The 16,549-nt window shown below is 30.8% G+C and overlaps 1 protein-coding gene across 3 annotated transcripts in view; it reads left to right on the forward strand.

Moving 5' to 3' along the window:
* LOC113523163 (C3 and PZP-like alpha-2-macroglobulin domain-containing protein 8) overlaps nt 1-16,549 on the forward strand; it is a 267,491-nt gene that overhangs the window by 170,236 nt on the left and 80,706 nt on the right. For all 3 annotated transcript variants that reach the window (XM_052898520.1, XM_052898521.1, XM_052898522.1), the window contains one exon: nt 2,245-2,400. In XM_052898520.1, coding sequence (XP_052754480.1) covers nt 2,245-2,400 — 156 coding nt within the window. The remainder of the gene's footprint in view (nt 1-2,244; nt 2,401-16,549) is intronic.

A 16,549-nucleotide genomic window follows, 5' to 3' on the forward strand; every position in this document is an offset into this window, starting at 1 on the left:
CTATCCTAATATATAAAATACATGTCTCTTAACGATATCTCCATACTGCAGTATTGTCTATGTTCATGTTACATTCAAATATACCTGGCTAATTGTGAGCATGTATGTATGAAATAATCTGTAAATACCTAACAACTTTGTAAAAAAATTAAATTGAGCATATTTATTGGTTTTTAAAAATATTTAGCGTTATTTTATTATATTAGTAAAATTCGTGATTTATCAGTTTACTGCCATCTAAGATTATGCTTTCCAAACTGTCATAGTTTCGTCTGACAATGTGTCTAAAGAACTTAAAACTCTCTCTCTCTATATATAAACACTGTACACAGAGACTACCACGTGTGCATTTGAATCAATTTACTTAGACTTTTTTTAAATACAAACTTTTTAAAAATAGATGATATTAAAATAAAAGACTTTTGCTGTAAATCACTATTACGTACTTATTCTTGTTTTCAAATTTCACAGATTTTTGCCAAATACATTTTTCCTTTTGTACGCATTGAAAATCAATTGTTAAGTACCGAAGAGATGGCCGCACGCAAAACAACTGTAGCTAGAATGAGATAAAAAATAGCAATCTTAAGTGTATTTCACATCATCCCTTCCTATTCTTGGCAACGGCACAACGTAATAAATTACAGAGGCATTCTAACGAAGATCTTTTATATCGATGTGATTCTCTCTCCTTTATGTCCGTTGTATAGGCTCTCTATTTTGAATTAGTATTGTTCGTATGTTCTATGAGAACATGATTTATTATGGTTACTTATTTTACTAATTCAGAATTTTATATGTATATGGCAAAATATTGTTTTCTAAAATTATTATGATACAAAAACTTTAATCCAATTACAAAGTTGATAGTAACAATATTCGAGTACATATATATTAAATATATCCTTTTTTATGCAACTTAGAATGGCAAAAAAGCTGATGGCCCACCTGATGGAAAGTGGTAACCGTCGCCTATAGACATGAGCACTACCATGCACATAACAGAGTATACTGTTTCGCCCATGATACCCCCCATGCGTTGCCATTCCTGAGGACTCAGATGTTATTCCTCTGTAACTTATAAATTCACTGCCATATTCCACCCTTCAAACCGAAACACAACCATGCAAACATAACTGCATCACGATAGAAACACAAATGGGACAGAGGTGTCCAAGCAAACAACTTTTGTACAAAATCTTCCTCTGGTAAACAGGTTCGCTTCAGATCTTTAATCTTTAAACCACATTTACATCATGAAACGATTGGTACGAATCTAGTTTCATGACACTAATTTACATTTCGTTATACAACCATTAGTTTCACAAAACTCAAATAGTACGAAACTCACGGAACTGCGCGTGATTGCTTTTTTTTTAATAAAATCTCGTTGTTTGCTCTGTTGTTCAATTTAGTGCTACTATACACGAGTATATTCTAAAAATTTTAGCGGAGTTCATGTATATAAATAAAATCACTTCAGCATGACTGAAGCAGATTGATTATTTTGTTTTATTTTAGTTCTAATAATACTTTCTATTAACATTTTAAGGGATAATTAAATTAAATCTTAACAGAAACAACGTCCGTAAAGTTAACCAGAATAAAACTTGTGACCTCAATATTGTGAGTTAGATGACGCTGTGTTTCAAAGTAGATATGTTTACGAATAAAACAACTGGCAACAAATGAATACTTTGATTCATATCTAACAGTAATTTACTTTATATGCAAAGTTTAAGCACCGAATCCGGAGTCGTGAAGTTAGACTTATCCGCCCCATGATAAGCGTAGCTTTTAAGGAAATACATCTGCCTATCTTTATGGGAACAATTTGGCTCCTTAGTGGTTGCGGAGGTTAAGGGTGTTTCGTTTTAAGTAGAGCATTTTATTTTTGTCGTCGACCTTCAAGAGGACTTGATTCCCTAATAGACGATACTCTCAAGTGAATTACATATATAAAATATAACATTAAATTTTGGAAGAACAAATTACCTTTAAGGTAAAAGTAATTGATCACCTGTTTGTAGAATCGGTTGGGTATTATTATATTAAGATCGAATATTAAAATATACAATGATGTTATGATATTTTTAGGTTACTTAATCACTCTTAAATGTCTGAATATATATATATATATATATATATATATATATATATATATATATATATATATATATATAAATATAGACCCTTTATAATATATGCCTTAATTTTTAATGCCAGTTAAAATTTCTTAACCAGGTTGAAGCGATGAGCACCGAAAAGCGAGTTCGTGTCCGTGTCAAGCTGTATGACGACAAAACTGACATCTACAGTCAAGATATCGATATGTCTACTGGGGAAGGTGGTTTCATTGTACCAACTGTAATGGCCGATGCGCCTTATGTCAACTTACAGGTAAGTGATTCAATAATTAGATTTTACTATACAAGAGCAAAAAAATATATAGGAAAATCTTTCGTAAAATAAGTATAGGACAACCCTGCCAAGGTTTTCCCAAGAGACTACAGCATAGGGTTCTTCGGAAGGGGGGTAAAGAGGTTTCTTCAGGGTCGGCAACGCGCACGTCATATCTTTGGTATTGCAGGTGTTCATAGGCTACGGTAACCGCTTACCATCAGGTGGGCCGTATGCTTGTTTACCACCTCAGTGGTATAAAAAAAAACTATGGAAGTATAGAATAAAAAAATAATAATCATCTCAAAATACGAAAAATAAACACAATTCCATTGTGAACTACTTTTTTGGGAGTCTCTTGCCACTAGTAACTAATTTATCATCGCCATATAAAAATCATGGAATCATGTTCATCATCTTTATACTGTGATATTAGTAAGGATCATCATCATCATCATCGTCATATCAGCCGTTAACTGGGCACAGATTAACATGCCTATGTTATGCCTATGCCTTCCTCATAAGGAAGTTTTGCCAGTATTTGCCACGATTGACAGGCGGTTTGGCAACCGCAGTTAGAATTTTAATGATCTTTTAAGAGGGATACCCATCCCTTGATCATTAAATTCCCTTATGACACCCATGAGAAAGAAAGAGATGACCCATTCTATGCTGGGACCACACGACACTAACTAATTTAATTCTTTCTTATATTATTGACTATCCTTTCGCCCACTATTTATTTTATACGCATGGATTTCAGTAATAGGAAAACTAATGAATTAGGCTATTCCTAGATAGGATATTAAGATAAAACAAATACCAAATTTTACGTTAGACCTTCAAGAACACTACTATAAAAATTTCAGTTTTTTTTCTATCATATTAGTTGTTAACTGTCCTCTACTGAATATAGACATGCATCTAGCTTGGTGTAGTAGTTATTGCGGGATACTGGAACAAACTTACAGTTAGATACAATTTCTGAAAACTATTGTTTTGGCTTCTATTGCTTTTCTTAAGATCTCTTATATATATTTTTCTTAGATATCTCCCAAGAACAGAGGGCCTACCATGAAATGTTTTCCGAAATTTCGGAGCCAAACGAAACAGAAATTTGATGTTATAATTACATAATACATGCCGTTTGGAAATATTAAAAATGTTGAAATATTATTCCTTTGGATTTTTATGATAGGATGTATGACGAACGAAATGTTAAACTCCATTCATTGGTCCGATTTTGGTATAAACAAAAACACGAAATTGAGTCTGAAATTTCGGAATTTCATTTCATGGTGGACCCGCTGATATTGTTATCGTTACAATTTTATTACATCAATAAAATATGAAAGTGAACTTATTTGTTACTTTAAAAACTATTCGCATACTATTTGGGTCAGACAAAAATATAGTCTACTTTCACACAGACAAAGTTGTGTGTAAAAACCAGTAATGTACATAATTTGTAACCAAATCTTGTTCGGTTGTTCTTATCACTGCTGTCAATAACAATTTTATACCACTTGACGTCTCGTCTGGGACTCATTACGTCCTTTATAATATATTAACATACACTAAATTATTTATGTTCATATTATTATACCTTGATAAAATTCAGAGATAGCGGTATGTAATCAATACGTACTTATACTATTTAAAGTACTCGTAGTTATACTTAGTTCCCCTAATTCACATGACCAGTAGATAATATAAATATTGAAGAAACAGAAACTATGTTTATAAGTTAAAGATTCTTTTTTAAATAAATAAATATACTAAAATATTCTATAAAGTGTCTATCTTAATCTAGTGGTTTTAGATACCTATGTATATATGTGTGAGTTAAAAATGAACAAATTTTAAAAAAAGATTGTTTTAAATATTTTATCGATTACAGTTTTCGACCATTTTAATCGTAAAAAAATATCTGACAATGGCATTTTCATGCAGATAACACATCTTGTTTGTAATGTAAAAATAATTACTTTGATGCTGCTTAAGAAATATAAGAGATATGCTATTAAAACACTTTTTCCATTATAACTTCCTTGCTACTTTCAATTACTGTACACGGCTAACCAATTAGTCAAAGCCAACATGTGGTGGCCAAAGCTCTCTCTAACCGACTGAGAAACTGTGCTCGTAAATAACTCTTATCGCAATCTTAATCACCGGCTATACGGTTCAAAATCCTTTATCACATATCACAGATCCGAGTAGAAATTGGTCGTTCGCGCCTCAAACCTAATTTAGTTTAATCGCGTCATTAATTGGGCCTCTAGAAACTTGCGAAACTCCAATACCTCTGAGATAGAATTCGGTGCTCAAACATAGAATACAAATGGGCAGATTTTGGATTTGTTCATTTGAACTCACCATTCCGTTAATATCTTACGTGGACTTTCGAATGATAGCAATTTACTTGCAAATATGCATAAATCTTCAAATTGGAATTAGATTTGATTTCAAGATAATTTACGAATTTACTATTTGGTTTTCTTTTTTTAAGCAACATAGAAAAGCAAACAAGCTGACGGCCCACTTGATGGCAAATGGTAATCATCGCCTGTAGACATGAACAATACCATGGATATTTCCATGATAATTTTCATGCGTTTTCATTCTTGAGGACTATGACGTTAAACTTGTTATTTCATTGTCATATCTTACACTATCATGCCGAAACACGGCCATGCAAACACAACTGCTTCACAGCAGAAACAGGGGCATCAAGCAGATAACATTTTGTAAAAATCTTTATCCAGTAAAGTTATTTTCTTGCAGTTTTTCATAATAACATTTTGATTATTTTTCCGTAATATTTTAAACCTTTAGATATCGTCTTCTTAGATGCAAAATGCAAATATAAAAATTATAAAAGCTTAAAAAGCTCTAATTAAGTAATAAAATGGAATTTTTAGTTTCTGCTCTAATAAATTTTCTATGTATATATTTTTTCTCATATTTTAAAATAACAACATTTATACTACTATCACAGTCTTATATTTATTGTGTGATATAACTTGTCTTTTGTTATGGAGCATTATCAAAAGGTTTTTTTCATTTACATAAAATTACATATAAATTATAAATAAGGATATTATCGATCAAAATTTATACATATATACTTGTAAATAACACATTAGTTTTTTGTTCTTACCGTTCAGTATTTGCCAAGACATTTTCAATTTTAAAACTCATCCCGCGTTAGTAGGGAAGCAATTACAGTGGCTCGTGGTTACGACGCCTCATCATGCAAATACGTCAAGCCAGTTTGAGGGAATTGGCACTTGGTTTAAGTGCTTTCAGACCCTAATAACTATCTTATAAATTATGTGAGCAAATGTGAGGTGCGCAATAAACGGGGTATAAAATAGGACAATATTTCTACAAAATTTTACTACGTTTTATATCTAAAATAAAAGATCGCAAATGGAGATTCAAAATTTTAAATTAGAGATTTTAAATTATACATATGAAAGTTTATAAATACGTTTTGATGTTTTAATAAATATTATTATTAAAATTAAAATGTGTTTAATACATTATGTGAGTTATCTTAATCACGCTCAGATATTTGAATAGATTTTAATATAATTTAGAACTCACATTCGGCGTTAACAAACGAGAACTACTTTTTTATTTTACCCATACAACAACCATAAGATAGGTAATTTGATATGAATACTCTGCCAACCCTATAAGTAACTCACTCATGGTGGAGATATAAGTTAACAGATAATATAAGACTACAAAAATAATAGCATTTACGTACACATTTGAATATAATGAGTAATCATGTGTCTAGTTTGTAATCAAGCAACTAATACCTTCAGTGCTCGTCCCTAATTAGTTTGGCTATTCCCAGCCCAAAATGTGGTAAAGTTTAGTTGGAACTTGATTAGGTATGAATTTTCGATGGTCCTACGTGATTGATATAGAGCAATAATTAATTGTTAGCAAAGAAACTGAATATTTTTATTAAAGAAACATGGGTCGATAACTGATAAAAATGTACCATGTTTTTTTTAGACCAGAAAGATAGCCAATAAGCTTACAGCTCGTTTGATGGTAAACAATTGCTGTAACCTATGGACTGTAGTCTTTAGGGATTTTCCTTAGAGACTATAGTATATATTGTGTGGAAATCTTGCAAGGTAACCTATCTTATTTTGTTAGTATAAGACTCGATTTTTTTTTGTCGTTTTTGGTTATTGATTCATAACATTTGTCTTAATAATCTTTTACAGCATGGGCAGATTTTTAGTTTTATATTTCGCTTACGATTTTTATTTCACCCAGTACAATTCGACCAATAACGAACTTTAACAATTCCTCCAGAAAGGATCATGCCATTGCTTGTACATTCGTACTAGTCTCGTTTTGTATTAAAACTTTACATTATATTTTGGGTAAGTATTAAATCAACTTCGGAGCAATCATTACCCTTATTTCGTTCCAGCGCTCCTTTTATATATTTCCACAATGATTCCCATTATTCATATCTCAACATTTCTTTTGTGGGTGTTTTCGTTAAAAAATCTTTTTGTTCTTTTTTTTATCGGCAGCCATTTTTTCAGTGAGATTTTCCGCTTGGGGCTTAATTCGGCCAGATAAATTATGCCAAGATAGAGACAAATAATCCGCCACTCCATTAAATCTGTAAAAAGCGAACGCTTTTAAGAAATTAGCCAACTAATCTTAGCTCTAGCTAAAGAGGATTATCAAGGAAAAAATTTACGTGACCCGTCTCTATTTTCTTTATAATTAGTCCAAATAATAAATAATTCCTAATAATCTACGATAGACGGAAAAATAATTAAACATGCTTTAAAAAATATGATTTCAATATTTTACTATTTGTTTCCTTAGTGATGCTTAGCGATAAGGCCATCTTTTGTATAATTTCTCAATAAAATTTACTGCATTTATTACTTTTTATTGGTGCAAATAAATAAAATGTTAAGTGTAAATAAATAAATAAAGAAACATGTTTCATTTTATATTTTAGTCTAATTTGAGTTTTGTTTACTAAAACTATTTACAATCTTTTTAATAATTTAGACACAATTAATATTTATTTTATTAAATAATTGACTTTGTTAGACAAATGTATCGCCTTTTACTCTCACGGCTTATCGTATCATATCGGTTTATCGGTTGACTAGTAGAGAATGCCATTAGATACAGGTTCGTCCTGTATGTTCAGCTAATTGCTGGTCGCTGATTTTGTTATGGCTAAATTTGGCAGTAACTTTGAACCAAAAGGATAAAATTAGATAAAAATAAAAATGCTGTGTATAAACGTGCATGTAATTGATATGTAATAATAAAAACAAAAGAATATATTCACACTGTGTATTAAAGTTGTACCTAAATGTAGTGTATCGTTGCCATAAACTAAATATTTAGCCTGAAAGAAAAACAGACTAATTTCTAAACTAATCGACTAAATCTATATAAAACCCAATAGATCAAGAAACTTTTGTTAGCAAAGATCTAATTGGGTAAACGAGTCGAGCGTATGTATTGGTGACTTATATAACTTAAAAACAATTCCAATCTGTTTTTCTCGTAAAGAACTATTTAAGAAGTACTTCTACTAAATTACAATATTTATCTTTATATTATTATAGCGGTCTTCTATCATTGTATAAAGTCTAAAATAGTTGTCTTCGTTTGTGGGCATAGTAAATCATGTACTTGCAAAAACCAGTTGGCGAAGCTGAAAGTTAGCTGGGAATCAAATTCATTTGCCGCATTTGCAGAGTGCGGTCAGACTCAAGATCATTAATTGGAGTTGAAGGCTCACTTTGAGAGCTAGCCTGTTTGCGGTTGCTGATCAGACATCATATAGTTGGTAATGGAACAAGACAGTAGAATAATGGATGCAGACATATTGATTGCATAGACTTTAGTGGATGAAACATCGTGACCTTTTATAACAAATTAAGAAATAAGGGTTTAAAATTATGTTTTATTACTACTACTTGTTTGTAGGTATCCATCTCAAATAATATAAGTTTCTAGATCATCCTTATTATACACTTAAGATTAACGTGACTTATCGAATGATGTCTTTAAATGCCTTCCGAAGTATGAAATAAAATCATTTATTTTTGAGTTTGGATGAAACAAAATCATCAAACTCAAAAATAAATATTTAAATTCAGTTACTAAGACTTTGATTCGATCTTGACATTTTGGTCAAATGTTATCCAACTAATCTGTTTCCTCTAAACTATATAAAATCTATATTAATTAACAAGTATTTACTGTCCAATTACCGTACTCGTTATATTAGTATTCGTATTTTCTTTTTTTTTATAATCGCACCAATATTATAGTCATCTTGAAAACCTGGTGTTATTAGAAATTAAGAGAATATCTGAGAATACCCAAAATTAGCCCAACCGGGATTCGAGTAATGGATTTGATTTACGAAAAGCAAACACATAACACGCTATAAAAACTAACGGAACTAATAAACGATAAAAGATTCATAAAAGATTCAATATTACCCCCGACATTTGTTTATGTTCATAAAACAATCTCATTTCTATTCCAAAACTCTGCCGTACTAAATAAACTAAGTCTGTAATCCTCTGGCGAAGAGGCAAGCTCGCCAGATCCACCTATAGGAAGATTAATTGAATTGGCTCTAGTCGTAGTGACGTAGCTCCTATACTGCACTGCAGTGATGTAATATTAGCTGGTTTTCGTTGAATGAATAAAGAGCTTGGTTTCGGTTGATTTATCAATGGCAATTATTTACCTTTTTGTTGCTTTGATATTTATTTATGTTTAAATCAATGTCTGTGTATACTTCTATTGTTTCTAATTATTGACTATAGTGTATTTTTTCTTTAAAACCTTTGTATTAATTTTATAATTTATTTAATATATTACTTGTATTAAACATATTATATATTTTTTACAGCCTGAATATAGAATACTATAATTACTAGGGAATTGCAGTTATGTAATTCAATAATAAAATTAACATATCACGTAGTAGAATTTAAAAGAATAGAAATATATAAATTTATTATTAAATCCTGTATAATTTAATAATAAATTTATATATTAATCAATTGGTATTTGTCCTATTTGGGGTTAGCCCTGCTGTTACATTTTTACCTTCCTGAAATTTTTTTATGAAAATCGCTTGTGCCAACATACATATATAGTTTTGTACGTCTATTATTTCCATTTAACAGGAATTTATTTTTATAGTATGTAATGAATATATATATATGAATGATTATATTTTTTTGTTAGCTTGATAAGCCTATACAAATTATTAAACTTATAAAAATATATATTTTATGTAAATTATATTTCAGATAATGAGTAGAAAATATTTGTAGATATAAAATTTACTAGGTTTAATTATGTTATCATATTAGAATCGTGCTGATTAACAGGTGTATTCATCATGATGGGATAACTGACCTGTCTTGCCATTCTCACCTTTCATCCCTCACTGGTGCCTACCAGCGTATACCTTTAGCGTAAGCAGGGTCATCATACCATTATCATCTATTAAAAAAGTACATTTAAACATAAGTTTAAAGTTTCATAATCCAATTATGTTAGTCATTATATTTACAATATTAATGAATACGAGCATACACTTTTTAAAAACAATTATGATTACTAAATTGGACTTTATTATAAGTGTAAGGTAATTCATAAACATTTTTAATACTTAATGTCTCTTTCATTTATACTTTGAAGCTTCAAAATGACTTAATTTTAATTTATCTAAAAGGCAACTACCTGACTTTACCGCCCGGTCCTCGCGTTTCTGTGGATATTTAAAAAACAATCTTTACCAAAGGAAACTACGTGAAAATTTTCTCATCACAAACTTTTGAAATATTTTAATCTGAACATCAAGGAATTTAATCTACAATATATTTCCAAACAAAAATAAGTATAAAATATAACTCGTTCTATCTCTATCGTTAAATATTATTGATCGTGTGGTTTCTAAAAATACACTTTTCTCGTATATAAGCGGTTTAAGTCATTACAAACAACTCTCAGAACTTTCTGGGTCCATGCTAAACTTGTGTAAAGTTTTAGTTTCACAGTGTAGTGCCATCGATTGCCACTAATGTGTTCCCGAATGTTTATGATAATATTGGAAATTTTGGCAAGTTATGTATATATCAGTTATTTTTGTAAAATATATTCTGTTAGTTAAAATACTAAGACATTGAATATATATTTAAAAAAAAAGTAATAAATAATTAACAATTAGTACATAATCATTATCAGTCAGTTATAATTGTTGTATCGATCTGTATAAATTTTGCTTTCTGTACTATTCATAAGTTACTTTTGTACAGACTTCGGTGAATGATTTTGATGATGATAATAATCTTTATTATTATGGGCTACAATGACCTAATTTGTCAGTAACATAATCTTAGTCTAATGTTAGTACAAGATGTACTAACATTAAAATAAATAAATAATAAAATAAATAAATAAAAGATGAAATAACAAACAAATTTGGTCACCGCTAAATCATCCTATTTAATAGAGGGAAGGGGTTGTTAGTAATGGGGAGGTTAGTCCCCATCGCTATCAATATACTTTATCAAGTCGACCTGCACGCGGTTCCCCTAGAAACCATCGCGACTAATTTATCGTTGAATTCGTCATGATAAGCTAATTGACCTGCCTTTTCATCCTCACCAGTCATCTCTCACTGGTATCCCGCTAGTGTATACCGATAGCGCAGGCGGGATTACCATTCCATTATAATACATAAAAAAAAATCCTATTTGAGATACGGCAACAGTAACCAATGTAATGACAGTTCAACCTACTTACAGTCATATCCAGTACATAATGGATGCACAATTTCTACTCTAATTTAGTCATGATAGTTATTAATTAACAATGGTTAATTTAATTTTAGAACGTATCATCATATCACGTCAGCTTTTAACTGTCCATTGCTAAACACAAGCCTCCTGCTTGGAGAGGGGGGGGGGGAGTGAGTTTGCCGGTAGTTGCTGTGTTTATTGGCGGATTGGCAACCGCAGTTATGTTTTGGAGATGTTTTAAGAGAGACGCTGCTGCCCATCCCTCGTCCTTCCTTAGTCGCCTACGACATACGACACCCTAATATAATTTAGAGGGGGAAAGGATTGTTAGTAATGGAGACTGAGAATATGCTCAATTTACCCAACTAGGTCGACTCGCGGTTCTCCCTGGAAACTATCATGGCTGATGAATATAATGATTAGTTTTCATTCTCAATATACCCTTCACTGGTGTTCTGCAAGCGTATACCTTTAGCGCAAGCGGGGTTACCATACCATTTTCACCCATCAAAAAAAAAATTTAATATATATGACAGATTATTACAAATTTAGTATACATTTACTATTTCAAATGGAGAACAACATAGACTATTTTTATTTTATACGTTCAATACATTTTGATCACGCGAATGAAGTGGCTGGTAAAACTGCTTTGCTTTTGGATAAATAATTACATTTACCATGTTACAGGAATTGTGTATTATATTAATAGTTTCTGCATGTATCGTCTTATCAATTAGTATAGATATAATGACATTATAGCCTACATAATCTGAGGAAATCCAATAAGCTTTCCTAGTACCAAGGCGTAGTATATTGATGTTATGCAAGCAAGGAAAATACTCAATAGTGAGTAGGAAGCCGATCATTTGGGCGGAAGTAGGCTGCATACCCTGACATCCTGTTTGTCGTTGGGAGCGATACTTACGTAGGCAGATCCTTTCTATTGATGTTATAAATATAATCATTTAACTATATTTGTACACTGTTACTATTTATAGAAACAGTATTTGCTGTTTATTTCTGTACTACTTGGTTTGGAACACCGTTTAATCTTTAAATATTATTTATAGGTAGAACCTATGTTTGTACCTTTCTATATTTTTTAAATATATATAGAAAATTTTACATTGAACGACATTATAAAGATTTTCATTAAGTTATTTTGTTACAAACAAACTTGTTGGCAACACGAACGTTTTTGAATTTAAACACATTAAAGTGGGACTTCAACAATACAACTGGAAACTTTCCATTATTCTGCCTGACAGTTTGAGTCATTCAGTAATTGAGTAAGTAGATGGAAAAAAAAACTTTCGGAAGTCTCTATCGATCATGATGTTACTTAAGACGAAACATGACTTTCAAGCCCGATCAATCTTCAAATATAGATAGATCAGTTTCACGCTGCCTTACGTGTAATTTTATTAGAAACTTCTAAAACTTCTCCTAAGAAAATAACTTTACTAGGCACCTATCTATTTCTTAACATTTGCTTGAATACGCTAATCTCTGACACTGTCGGTCGAGTTTAAAAATGTCTTTTTACATTTAGTATCTCTTTTTCTGAAGATGGTTACAGGTTAATCAACATCGCGATACGATAACGGACGAAGCTTAAGAATACAACTAAATATGTAAATATGTACCATGTGGATTCGGCATAGAATATGTTACCCCTTCCTTTCCCGTGAATTTTGTAAGAGGCAACTAAGGGAGCTTGATAGTCGAGGAATAGGCCGTAACGTTCCTTTTAAAACATCACCAAAGCCTAAATTACTGCGGTTGCCAACCCGCCTGCAACGGCTTATATAATGATATATGATATCGCCACCTTTATGGTAAACTTACGAAACTGAAAAAGATACATTTTACAGGGGAACGTTTTGAAACATTAGAATGCAAATAACTTTCGACAGAAGACTACTGTAAAAGATCATGCTAACATTTTAGTTTTAAAATCCTGTTTTTTATTGAATGCGCTTAATTAATTATTATTATATTACAAGTATTAAAAAATAAATGCATCTTCGTTACTTTGCACCTTCATACATGAGAGTTCCTAGGTATTGAGTTATATAACAGCAAATCTACGAAAGTGGCAGTTTCGTAAGTTGCCAAAGAAAATAATTTATTTTAATATCTGGATAAATAACGAAGGTGCCACTTTCGTAAATATACCAAGGTATAAATCACGTGTTTTGAAGAGAACTTCAGTTTAAATAACAACGTTATAGCAATTATTCATGTAAAATAACTAAATTAGGATTGAGAAATTGATAAAATAATTATTGAAATTTTTAAATTAAAGTGTTTATTATAGAAAATAGAAGGTAAGATAGAAGGAAGAAGGGAGAGAGGGAGACCGAGAAAAATATGATCAAGGTAAGTTCGTATCAAGAGGTAAAGAGATGCTGAAAATCGTATATCAGCTCTTAAATTGATAATAGATAGATAGATTATAGAAAATACTATAAAAATATGCTAAGTAAGTTTACTATGGGTATATCATAAAAATATGGAGATTCGAGCTACTCGTTTTCTTTAACCGTTAGAGATAGAAATTTGAAAATAAGCCACAATAAGTAGTATGACGCAAAATGTAGATTTTTAAAGAAATGTCAAATTTGAAAAAACTGCAGATTCGTAAATTTGCCATAGAGGTGACGATATAGGGCAGTCTTGCCAGTAGTTGCCACGCTTTACAGGCGGGTTGGCAACCGCGGTTAGAATTTTAGTGACGTTTTAGGAGGGCCGCTGCTGCCCAACCCTCTATCATTCAGTTCTTTTAATCACCTTTTACGTTACTCACGGGAAAGAAAAGGAAGAATATATAACTTTATTGTGTAATGTCAATAAAGCTACCGAAATCCCCTCTAAGTAAAATAAATAACCTGGAAACCTCTAAAGAATGTCCTGTGTTAATTAATTGCTGCCATAAATTGGAGCAGGAAGCAGTTTTTTTAACTCTTCACTGTAACAAGCTTCCTCAGAGGAACATGATAATAATATTGTGTATTTATTAATTATTAAGCCAATAAATTAAATAACCGAATAAGAAATACGTGCATGTAGCGATAGTTAGCCACTTTTTATCAACGACGACCCAAACAAGTAAACAAGCTGACGAGCTTGTTTACCATTCTATGTTTTAAAAACTAAGTCACATGCAAGATATTTTAGATTAAAAATAAAATAGATAACAGCAAATACATTAAAAGAAATAATAAGAAATTAAATCAATTTAATTTTTTAAATAAATCTTCAAATATAAATGGCTATGTTGAAATGAATATGTGCGTTTTCTAATAAGCTTTAATTAAATGGTATTATATTAACTTTATTTAATTACGAGAATACGTGAAACCAAGAAGTATAATAATGTAAGTAATTGCGTGATTTCGTAACGATATTGGTATAAATTTCTCGTACTAATTGGCAATTATATATCAAGCGTCGATTGATTAAACCGAAGAAATATAATAGCATTGATAATAATATGAGTAAAGATAAACATATATAATACATACAAATAGATCAAACACATCTGAATTATTGATATTATTTTATACAAAATATTAGGTATTTTATTTAATTACACAATGCATTGTTTAAATAATTACGAAATGTAATATAATATTCATCATCATCATCATCCTCATCATATCATCATCATATCTGTCCACTGCTGAACATAGGCCTCCCTTATAGGGGCGGAGGGATATTTGCCAGTGGTTGCCATGTGGCAGGAGAGTTCGCAACCGCAGTTAAGCTTTGGTAATGTTTTAAGAGAACCTGTAAGGAAAAGTATGTATGTCATGTCAATAAATGTCAAAATTCTGGAAATCAATATCCGGGAATATATGTATTTAAAAAAAGAAATGTTTTAAGAGAGACGCTGCTGCCTTCCTCCATCGTTAAGTTCTCTTAGTCGCTTATAACATTCACGGGAAAGGAACGGGTGGTCCATTCTATATAGGGATCACAGGGTAACATATACCATATACTTTTACAATACAATACAATATTCGTGTTAATCGTTTTCGACTTAAAAGAAATATTTATATATATACAATTTAAAAAAAAAAAAAAACATTGACTACAGTAGTAAAACCAAAAACTTTGATTTTAAAATTAAACTCATGTATTCATTTGAACATAATTCCTAATCAATCTGAAAGATATCTTTAATAATATAGTACATATAATATGTATATACGTACCTTTTTTCCTTATAGGTTACAAGACTAGCTATATAATCTAATATATAAACTCGTGTCTCGGTGTTTGTTACCAAACTCCTCCGAAACGGCTTTACCAATTTTTATGAAATTTTGCATGCATATCGGGTAGGTCTGAGAATCGACCAACATCTATTTTTCGTACCCCTCAATGATAAGGGTAACCCAATCCTAAATATTTTTTTTTACAATTTTTTTATTTTTATTTTATTATGATTTAGCATTGAAAAATACATACAAATTCAAATTTTCACGCTTTTACAATTAACCCCTGTTGTTTAATCGCAATTTTTATATGTCGCAATAGGGTTGCAAGATGGCAATCGAATATAATAATTGTAGTACGATATATTTTCATGTATAGTTTTAGAAATAATGTATATGGTAAAACAACGTTTACCGAGTCAGCTAGTAATATAATATAATTGTTATCAATCACTTCATAATAGACAATTATTATATCATTAATATTTTCAATATTTGTTCAAGTATACGATGTATAGTCGTATTATACTTTCTGGTGAAACATTCAAATTAGATTATACGTTTACTTAGTAATCATAGTTTACTAGAAAATTGGATTTATCGTGAAGGTCTTGCAGAGCTCGTTAGCAAATTAATTGAAAAGTACCTCTTTAATTTTATTAACATAGCTATTAAGTGGAAACGTACGTTTTATACTAACTCTAAATTTACTTATTCATTAATTAGAATTATAAATAGTATATTGCCTAAAGCAGTTACAGCCACAGACTATACGAATATTAATTCTAAAAATTTATTCAATATTTTAAAACATTATTAGATTAAATTATTTGTTTCAATAACAATTATGTTACCAGAGAAAGATTTTGTACAAAAGTCGTTTGCTTGGGTACCTCGGTCCCATTCGTGTTTCTACCGTGAAGCAGTTTTGTTTGAATGGCTGCGTTTCGGTTTGAAGGGTGGGATATGGCAGTGAATATACAGGGTACAGAAGAAAACCATCTAAGGCCTCAGGAATGGCAATGCATAGGGGATATTATGGGCGAAACAGAATACTCTGTTGTCCATGGTACTGCT

Source organism: Galleria mellonella, unplaced genomic scaffold (genome assembly GCF_026898425.1).
Source record: "Galleria mellonella isolate WM207_F2 unplaced genomic scaffold, CSIRO_AGI_GalMel_v1 utg44, whole genome shotgun sequence".
Lineage (NCBI taxonomy): Eukaryota > Metazoa > Arthropoda > Insecta > Lepidoptera > Pyralidae > Galleria > Galleria mellonella.